Source organism: Lolium rigidum, chromosome 3 (assembly GCF_022539505.1).
Source record: "Lolium rigidum isolate FL_2022 chromosome 3, APGP_CSIRO_Lrig_0.1, whole genome shotgun sequence".
NCBI lineage: Eukaryota > Viridiplantae > Streptophyta > Magnoliopsida > Poales > Poaceae > Lolium > Lolium rigidum.
The window spans coordinates 313,636,135-313,646,191 of NC_061510.1; the positions used below are offsets into that span (position 1 = coordinate 313,636,135).

The 10,057-nt window shown below is 45.0% G+C and overlaps 1 protein-coding gene across 1 annotated transcript; it reads right to left on the reverse strand.

Annotated features, from left to right (window-relative positions):
* Positions 1-2,662: 2,662 nt before the first annotated feature.
* LOC124703732 (serine/threonine-protein kinase STY13-like) lies at positions 2,663-6,485 on the reverse strand. The gene is made up of 6 exons (XM_047235960.1): positions 5,495-6,485; positions 4,205-4,326; positions 3,804-4,006; positions 3,545-3,719; positions 3,324-3,458; positions 2,663-3,212 (listed from the first exon to the last, which is right to left on the reverse strand). Exons 1-6 carry the CDS (start codon positions 5,784-5,786, stop codon positions 3,006-3,008), a joined length of 1,134 nt encoding a protein of 377 aa, XP_047091916.1. The 5' UTR covers positions 5,787-6,485; the 3' UTR covers positions 2,663-3,005.
* Positions 6,486-10,057: the final 3,572 nt, after the last annotated feature.

Here is a 10,057-nt window from a genome sequence, read left to right on the forward strand (position 1 = left end):
GAAATTCAGTCAGCTAGTGCCAGGGGTTTACAGTAACCCGCTGTCTTTGACTACAAAATTGGATTTCGTAATTTGAGGCTTTCACTGGAGAAGCAAATTTCAGATGAGCTATTGCTCCTATTGAGGTCTCCTTTGACTAAAATGAATTTCATAGGATTCTTCGAGGATTTGGTTTCGACACCTTCAAAGAGTTTCGGTCCACGCAAAGCTCATTTTTTCTGCTCGAAAAGGAAAAATTGGAAAGTTTCACAAGCCATGAAAGATAGTGCATGGGTCGGCCAAGTGGGTTGAGGAGATATTTTTTAAATTTTTCCATAAACCATCTCACACAATTTGTGGAGCTTTGGACTCTCCTTCAAAACATCCACCTTGATGACAACGATGATGGCATTGCTTGGAAACTCACAGAGAACGGCCAATACGCAGTGAAATTGGCATATGAGATCCAATTCTTGGTCAATCATTTTTTTTTTTTGTCTATTGTCAGTTCTCCATCCACATTTGGCACTTCCTTTCTCATTAAAGGTTGGCTTGGCATCTCCGATATGCATCCGACTCAATGGACGGGTCTCACAATCATGAACTGGTGAAGTATGATGATGAACGGAGTAATCCCGAATCGCAAGGCCATCGCCTCCTCTCTCACATTGCTAAGAGCATCTCCAGCCGCGTCCCCCAAACCGTGCCGGATTGAGCGTTTGGGGGACGTGCTTTGTTCGTGCCGCGTTTGGGGGACGTTGCTCCCCAGCCGCGTCCCCCAAACGCCTCCCCCAAACATTTAAAATATTTTTTTGGCATTTTTCTTTCAATTTCCACAAACTAATACATAATTGGAAACATAGTTTCCACAAACTAATACATGTTTGAACCATCGTGGACACAAATATAAAATATTGCAAAAAACTTAAACCTAACTAGGCCGTGCATCGAAGGTTTCTTGTGTTCGCTGCTAAGAAAAAACACTCGAGGGCATACCCAGTCACCCAAATTGGAAAATCCAGCGGGAGGATGGTGCCCTTGTTGGTTCTACCGATGAGACGAACATCCAGAAACCTCCGTGCACGTATTCGCTGCGAAGAAACAACACTCAATCGTCCTCCTCGTCGGTGCTGTCGCCGTGGTAGTCCCGGCTGCGCGTCTCGTCGAAGACCTTGAAGCTCATGTCCCTATCGCCGAAGTAGGAGAACAGGAGGATGAAGCCAGCTTCGAGGCTGTGGTGGCGCGCGAACTTCTCTCAGCCGATGTTGAGGTACATCTTGCCGCGCGCGTCGTAGATCGCGTCGACGATCCACCGGTAGTAGCCGCACGCAGCCTCCCGCAGATGCAGCGTGTCCGGGCGGTCGTCACCGGCGACGTACTCGGCGAAGGAGTCCGGCAGCCTCTGGATGCCGCGCGGGTCGCCCTTGAGGACGAGGACGAACTCGAACAGCACGTCCGGCTCCACGTCCATCCCCGACGATGAAGACGACGGCCTGGGAGACGACGGCGAGCGGTCAGCTCTGCCGCGGCCAAGACCACGACCACGACCACGGCCGCGAGGTCGGCCTCCGCCTCTACCAGACATAGCGTCGAGTCTTGTTGAGATGGTGGCGGCTAGGGTTTGGGAGAGAGGCGTTAGAGTTTGTGTGTGAGAGGGACGATGAGAGGTGGCCCTTTTATAGGCCGGAGGGAGGCGGAGGAGCGGTGGCGCTCATTAACGCCGGCACGCAGAGCTAGGCGCAACGGGACGCGTTGCTGCGCCTCTGCGGGAACTGCACCGTCGCTGCAAAGCCAATAACTTCCGTCGCGAGGTAGGCGGCGGTAAGGTTAAAATTTATTGTGCCGCTGACGGGTCGGCCCCGCCACTCCCCGCCTCGCTTTTCGTTGTGTCCGGCGTCCCCGGAGCGTCCCCTGTGGGACGGGGACGGGCTCGGGGCACCGGACACCGTATCGGGCTGCGCCGGACAAAAATGGGTTTTGGGGGACGCGGCTGGAACGGATTTTTGGTCCGACGCGCCCCAAATTGCTTTGGGGGACGCGGCTGGAGATGCTCTAATTTCTTGGGAAATAAGGAATGAGCGCAATGCTTGGACATTCCTCAATAAACACACGCTGCGCTTTGTATTAGAGCAAAGCTTTTGATCCCATTTAGGGAAAAAAGTTCTTTGTTTTTCATGTGGTGTCAAACGCCCTTTGATCAAAATCCATGTAGCTTTTTTTTTTTTAATCCCAGTCAGTCCCATGAATGATTGTGCCACCCACGATGAAGTCTATTTTACCACCAGCTTTTACGCGAAAAAAAGCGTGTAGAGCAGGCTGGGATCAGTCGGCGGATGATTACAGCCACTGAACTGGTTATTATGCAAAGGGAAGTAGTAGACAGTGACTTCATGGTTGATCAGTTCTACTTTCTTTGAGCACATCTTTCCTGTGGACAACTACCCATGAAGTCACAGTCTACTAGTGTGATACTGTGAACTGCGGTATCTTACTTCGTTGGAGACGGTTTACATATCGATGACATCTCCCAAATCAGTTCTGCTCCTTTCAATAAATGAAGAACCAGTAGGTGATGGAAAACCGCAGCGCCATATCATGGCTCAGAGTGACCTGAGCATGTGAACGGTTGATAAACAGACTAGATGCATAACACAGTGAAAAAAATGGGCACAGACAGAGGAAATGGACGCAGACAGCAGTATCTATATGACCTTTATTTGTTTTTCGGTATACACAGTGAAAAAAGATTTAAAAGACATCGAACAATGCCGCCAAATGGACACAGAAAGGCAGCAGTTTCAAGAATGAAAGGCCTTTATCTGTGATCTCAGTTGTAAAACACAACATGTGTGACCGCCACCGACTTTCTTAACAACAGCTATTACAACATCAAACTGCTATAGGACGTATGTCGACCACAACCACCGGGGGCTGCAAGCAGCGACTGCACAAGTGACAATGGGAAGCATGCTGTGGAGCTCCCAGTCATATCGATGGGCAAAACATAAACTGAGGGTGAAAGTACCCTACGGGCCTCGTGCCCTGGTGAAACATAAGCAACCAGATGACTGGCCATCTGGTATCATACCGCCACCTTTGCTTGTATCGAGAGCCTCCATAAGCTGCACCACCTCATCCATATCAGGACGCTTATCAGGATTCCCGTCCCAGCACTTACGCATGATATTTGCAAATGGACTTGGACAGCAACGAGGTATGTCTGGGCGCAAATTCTGTACACCAACGAGGAATAATTACGTTTGCTCTTTGTGTTCCACGCAAATCATTAGGAGAGAAGGAAAGGAAATAGCATAGCAGTAGTATATCTAGAATACAGGACAAACCTGATGAACAACAGCTGAAGAGACATCAGCAAAACTTAGGTCTGGGTATGGCATGTCACAGCAATAGATTTCCCACAAACATATGCCAAAACTGTAAACGTCACATTTCCTGTTGTATGGTTTACCATCAAGAACCTGTAAATGCATACAAGAACAGATTACTCAGTGGGATGTTAATTTGTAGAAGATACAAAACTGAAGGAATCAGTCCAATACATTACCTCTGGGGCCATATAACCAAGTGTGCCTGTCGCACCAGTCATATCCTTCGGATTCTGAGCCTCAACACGAGCAACACCAAAATCTGCAATCTTAAGGTTTCGCTGTGTATCAAGTAACATGTTTTCGGTTTTCACATCACGGTGTACAATCTTTCTAGAGTGTAGATAGCTCAATCTGCAAATAAAAGCGCCAGGTTATCAATAGTGTATTCAGACAGAAATAATGCATGGTAGTGATTTCAGCTGAAGTGCTTATTACCCTCTGGACAGATCCAATGCAAGCTGAACCACAACTTTGTATGCGAGCTTCCGCCGTCTGTTCTTTATCAAATATTGCTTCAAAGTGCCTCCAGCTAGATATTCTACCACAACACAACACGCTCTGGCCGGCAAGTTGGCACGCGCACCATTGTCGTTGGCTGGAACCTTAAGGTCGGTCGTCCCCATAGATGCACCAACAAACTGCAGAAGATATTATGACATGTGTTTAAGTACTTGTCAAGTAGCTCGAGAGTAGTATGGGTGATGTCAGCTACAAATGTTAATCCTGGATAATAAGCTAATATACATTGAGCTATCAGCGTTACTACAAGAACAACACGTATATCACATGAAGATGGATAACATTTCTGGAAGCTATGTATGATTGGAAATACTCACCCTTGTAACATTAGGATGGCTGAGCTTATGCCAAACAGCAACCTCCTGCTTAAATGATGTTCGCAGAGCGGAAGTTTCGGCTTCTGTGGCAAAACCATCTTCTCCCCAATCCAATAGCTTCACTGCATATAATATGAAGAAACATTATAATTTCTTCCATGAAATAGTGGTTATATAATGTGTACAACTGTGAACAGAACAATGCCAAGTCCTCAATCTGATTAAGCAGCAAGCACGTTGATAGCACATTTTGAGTAAAAACTGGAGATTTTGATGTTAAAAAATAATACATTCTGTTGAAAAGAACCCCAATAAGAATTGCAACTAGCTGAAGTATTCAACGGAAGAAGTCTAAACCATCTTGGTGGCGAAACTATGAAATCTAACTGAAGTCCTCAGTGGAACAACAAAGTCTCTTCCATATTGCTCGCAAAACAATGAAACTCGAAAAACACTAAATTGGGCCAAGAAATGAGAAGCTTGGGAAGGAATCAAGGAACCCTGGACAGACGGTACAAAGCAACACAAATAAGCTTTGGATGACATTCATTTTAGTTATTGGAAGAAATTGTTCGACTAAGTTGCTAAATACCCGTGTATAAATTTATCTGAACTCATCTATAAAGGGGAGTCCTTAGAAGAATGCAAGTACAAAATTTGTTGGATTCACAGTAGGTTGATAACTTATCAAACTATGCTCGTACTTCGTACAAGGCCTAGAAGCCAACTCCACAATACGGTGTGCTGTGTGAACTAAGCAGTGCATGGGAAGGGCAAAATAATGATCTACAAAATCACCATAGATTACATAATTCATATGCAGCATCTTGGTACTGAAAACAGGATAAACAAATACAGAAGTGCATAAAAACAAACTAGACATACATTTTTAGATGTGTGAAAGCGAGTTTACACATATGGCCAGGCATTTGGGCGAAGCATACAGAGCTAGCATGAAATTCTCGATTAATTAACAGAACGCGTCAGAGGGACTGTCAAACTGTCAGACATTGCACTTTGCTAAACAACTAGTATGATTTAAATCGTCCAATTCGAATTGGAATTGGGTTAGATAAGCATGCTACTGAATGTTGACAGTTAACACAACTAAAAAACCAGTACCCACTGAAAGTTGTAGAACATAGGGAAGGAGTGAAGACAATCAACACAAATAAAAACACATCATTCATCCCAAACTAGAGAAACCAAATTCTCATAGCAAGAAACTGAATGCCATTACACATACACACCTGTAAATGGATCGACTGAGATAGATAGATAGATTTATACCTGCAACTTCCTGGCCGTCATAGGTGCCGCGGTAGACCGTCCCGTAGGTGCCCTGAGCGATGACGTAGCGGATCTCGAGCTTAGCCAGGTCAATCTCCCAGTCCGCCTTGGGTCCCTGGGACTTGAGATCGGCCTTGCCCCATTTCTTGGTGAGCCGCTGCTCCAGCTGGATGTCGAGGCTGGTGAGGTCGATCTTGTCGGCGCGCACGTACGCGTCGGCGCTGCTCCCCATGCTCCCGGACTTCTTCAGCTTGGGTTTCACATCCGGAAAATCGCTGGTGCTCGATGCCATCTCTCTCCCCCTCCAGGAAGCCGAAAGAAGATGTTTTTTTTTGTTCTTCAAGAACTAGGCCGCAGGTCCAACAACCACGAGTTGCTTATCGGAGACGCGAAACTGGTGCGCCGCAGAGCATCTTTGGGAGTTGGGATGGGATGGGGCACCTGAACCAAGAACTGCCTCCTTGACAAAAGCAGAAGGTACCTGGCTCGGGAGGACGCTGATCCGGCCGGAGCTCACCGCGCAGGCTGCCGGACAAGGAGGAGGGGGCAGATCCGGTGGAAACAAAAGCAGAGAGCGCCGGGCGGGGCGAATGGAAAGAAACAAGTTTGACCAGGCTGGAGAGAGGAAGCTCGCCGGAAAGAAGGCCCGTCCAAGCCGTCAAATCGGACCGACCAGAGCCGTCCGAAATCCGCGAGGGCAGGCGGCGCCTCGGCTGCTACAAGGATGGGACCCTCCGATCGGACCGAGGCGGCGATACCATCGGCGGCTCGCTAGCTCTCGGTCCTCGCTCGCGGGTGTTGACGAACGAAGCGAAGCGATTGCCAGCGAGCGGGTGGGGGGAGGCTGGCTGAGATTTGTTGTTTATTCTCGCTGGTGGCCACCGGCTCTGCTGATGAGCTTCGGCTTGTCCGCTCCCTCGCCTTGGACTTCCGTCGCTTGCGTTGGAAGTGAGCACACAGCGGTTCTACAAGTCCAAAGTAGAATGTTCCGGTCTGGCCACGCGTATTAGGCCGGCGCCATTTCAATTCTCCACATGGATGGTTACCCTAGACTGACTGCTTCAAGAAAGTTTATATACATGGTTGAGAATTAGCATATTGTTTGCAAAAGTTGTTATATTCCCTTGGTATATACTCATGTATGTGTCATTGCTATGTGCCTAGTCGCTTGCGTGCTCGATAGGCCCGTGGCACCCGAGCAAAGCAGACCAGGACCACCTTCCAGGTACTCTACGCTTATGGGCGTAAACGAGTCGAATCGGATCAGATTTTGTTCATACCATATTTTTTATTATATATTTTTTAGATTCGAATTAGAGCGGATATTCATCGATTTCGGGTTTGGATGCGGATATAATGGCCTGTGGATTCGAAACAGAAATGGGGCAAACTCGGACCGAAAAAATCGGATATATGCTCTCATATGTAGATAATTATAGTTTTTACAAATATTGAGAGTGATTTAAACATGCTTGTATAAATTTAGAAAAAAAGACACAATACACTAAAATTCAAGCATTGGTGTAAATTAAGAGCTAAACATGCTCGGCAAATAAATTTGGTAATTTAATAATTACTTTTTTTTAATAATTACTAACCTTACAAAATTAGCCTTGACTTTTGACATAAAAACTGATTATTCGATCTAAAATATTCGGATTATCCTAATTAAATTTTGAATAATCCATATCCGCATGCTATTTGCTATATCGTATCCGAAGCATCACTTCGAAATCGGATATCCTTATCTGTTGGATTGTTTAAAACTAAATTTGAATACTTTAAAACGGATTTGACGCCAGTTTCGGTGCATGCATTAACATATCCATTTGCACCCCTATCTAGCTTAATACATATCTCAATCTACAGGTGTGGTTCTATAATACTTTTAGATAATATTGTACTCTTAGAACACGACTGTGAAGATAGTTGGTCGATTGGTTGGTGGACACTAAAAGTCTGAGTTACTTTGTAAGCCCAAACCCCATACATATATATAGCTAGCACCACATGAAAGAATCATCATCACCTAGATAGACAAAAAAACAGGTATTCCTTTCTAGAGAACTGCTGGGTATAGGAAGATAGCGTGAACAAGTGTCAGATTACACTCGGTGGTTTGGTTGCTAGAATCACTACGAATGGGATGCACCGGGAGTATTTGGTTCGGGCACAGATGAATCTGGTGCTCCTCTAGCGTTTTTGCATTCGCATTGCTTCTATGAGATTGGAGCGGATCTGAACAACATGGTTGTTGAGCCCAACTCTGATGAGGGCACCTTCCTAATCTTTGGATTAAAAGTGGCCAGGATTCCAGCAGTACGCTGAGTCAAAGTGTGTGTAGTTTGGCTGTCAGTGATTTTCTTCGCCAATAACCATTGTTTGATCGACTCATGTGGTCGATAAGCTTCAAATGGGACACGTAAATGGATCTTGTGGGATCAGGTTCAAATGAGCAAATGGGCTATCTTACTGCATTGTATCTCGGCACGCTGTCATAAAAGATACAAGAATTTAAGCAACAGCTATCCTAATGCATTTTCTTTTAAGCTTTTTATCTAAAAGATGTTGAACTTAATAGATTTAGGGTCATTTTGCACGTGATTAGGGTAGTAAAGTTTTTTCCTATGAACAAATGCAAGTGACATATGTTAGTTACCACTAAGATACATCATTGCTATTATTTCCTTTCCTCATTAATTAGTGCCACATTTTGCCTATAAAACTGTGCTAAGTGATAAGCATTGGTGATACCTGAGGGAATCTCCAGCTATCTGATGCAAAAGAGACACCAAAAAATTATCCGTCTGCGTCCGTTTGAGTCGAGCCGCGGACATCAAATTGATTGCCCGGTCACGATTGACCTTTTGTGTCTGGTAGCCCAGCGGCCCGACGCATTTTCCCTAGGGCATTTTTAGATTTTTTTTCTCAATTTACTATCTCCAAATTGGCACATAGATATGTACAAAATAAATGTTTCAATGTGATGTTTAACAAATTTTATTACATCCAAACAAATAACAAAGATTAAAAATGAAAAGGCACAGTTCATAATTAACAAATACAATGACATGAAATTGATTCATGGCCTGCCAATGTCCATATGTGATCAATCAAATCCATCTGAATATGTTTGAAAACGTTCATACGCAGAAACTTCTCCCATCTTCCTGCCCCTAGGTTGTGGCTACACGAAGTTACCCTAAAATTCCCATATGTGGTAATTGAGGACATCAGGATGCTTTGTCTCAACGATCATGTTCTCTATAATCACACAACATGCCATTACCCCATGCATGATCTTCAAAAACCATGTTCTAATTGGGTGACGAACAATAGTCCACCGAGAATGTTCTGATCTGGGCCCACGTATTGGACCGGCACCATTTCAATTCACCACATGGATGCTGTTGTGAAATGTATATGTGGATTGCCTAGCCCTTTCCATCAGTTCGGACTTTTGGTTCAAGTGGCTAGTGCATGAAGCTTAACATGGTATCAGAGCCCCAGGTCTCGAGTTCAAATCCTGGCTTTCACATGGTTTTCGCAATTAAGCCTAAAAATTGCTGTTGCCCCCCTCTTTAGCCACCGCTGATGCCCTGGTTCGGTGTGCTCTTCTTCTTTCACGTGTTGACTTTCTCTTCTCCCGTCACACGCGAGTGGGGATATTGTGAAATGTATATGTGGATTGCCTAGCCCTTTCCATCAGTTCGGACTTTTGGTTCAAGTGGCTAGTGCATAAAGCTTAACAGATGCATGGTTAAGCTAGATTCTTTCAAAAAACTTAATATACATTGTTGAGAATTAGCATATTGTTTGTAAAGGTTGTTATCCGTGCCTAGTTGCTTGCATGCTCGATAGGCCCGTAACCAAGCAAATCCGAGTATGGCACCAGAGCAAAGCTGACCAAGACCACCTTCCAGGTCCTATGCTTAATATATATCTCAATTTACATAGTAATACTCTCAGGACACTACTGTGGATGTAGTTGATCGATTGGTTGATGAACAATAAAAGTTAGAGATACTTTGTGAACCCAAACCCCGTGGGTACATGCATATCTAGCACCACATGAAAGAATCATCATCTCCTAGACACACACAAAAAAGCATGCATTTCTTCCTGGAGAACTGCTTGGTGCAGGAAGATAGCATGAACAAGTGTCAAATCACATTTGGTTGCTAGAATCAATACAAATAGGATGCACCGGGAATATTTGGTCAGGTCACACATGAATTTGGTGCTCCTCTAGCTTTTTTGCGTCCGCGTTGCTTTTATGGAATTGGAGCAGCTCCGAATACTACAGTTGTTGAGCACAATAATGATGAGACCACCTTCCTAATCTTCCGACTAAAAGTTGCTAGGATTCCAGCCATATGATGAGTTGACGTGTATGTAATCTGGTTGTCAGAGTTTTTCTTAGCCAATAACCATTGCTTAATCGACTCTTGTGGCCGATAAGCTTCAAATGGGACACGTGAATGGAACTTAGAGCATTTTCAGCCGCGTTTCTTAAAGCGGCCCCAAACGGCGGGGGTTGAGCTTTTGGGGGATTTTTTTCGT

Bases quoted from the DNA above. Each gene is read 5' to 3' on its own strand.
- LOC124703732 (XM_047235960.1), bottom strand. From the start codon at position 5,786: ATGGCATCGAGCACCAGCGATTTTCCGGATGTGAAACCCAAGCTGAAG. The intron at 4,327-5,494 runs GTATAAATCTAT...TATTATATGCAG, and splicing joins TGACGGCCAGGAAGTTGCAG to TGAAGCTATTGGATTGGGGA. The intron at 3,459-3,544 runs GTAATGTATTGG...ATGCATTTACAG, and splicing joins TTGGTTATATGGCCCCAGAG to GTTCTTGATGGTAAACCATA.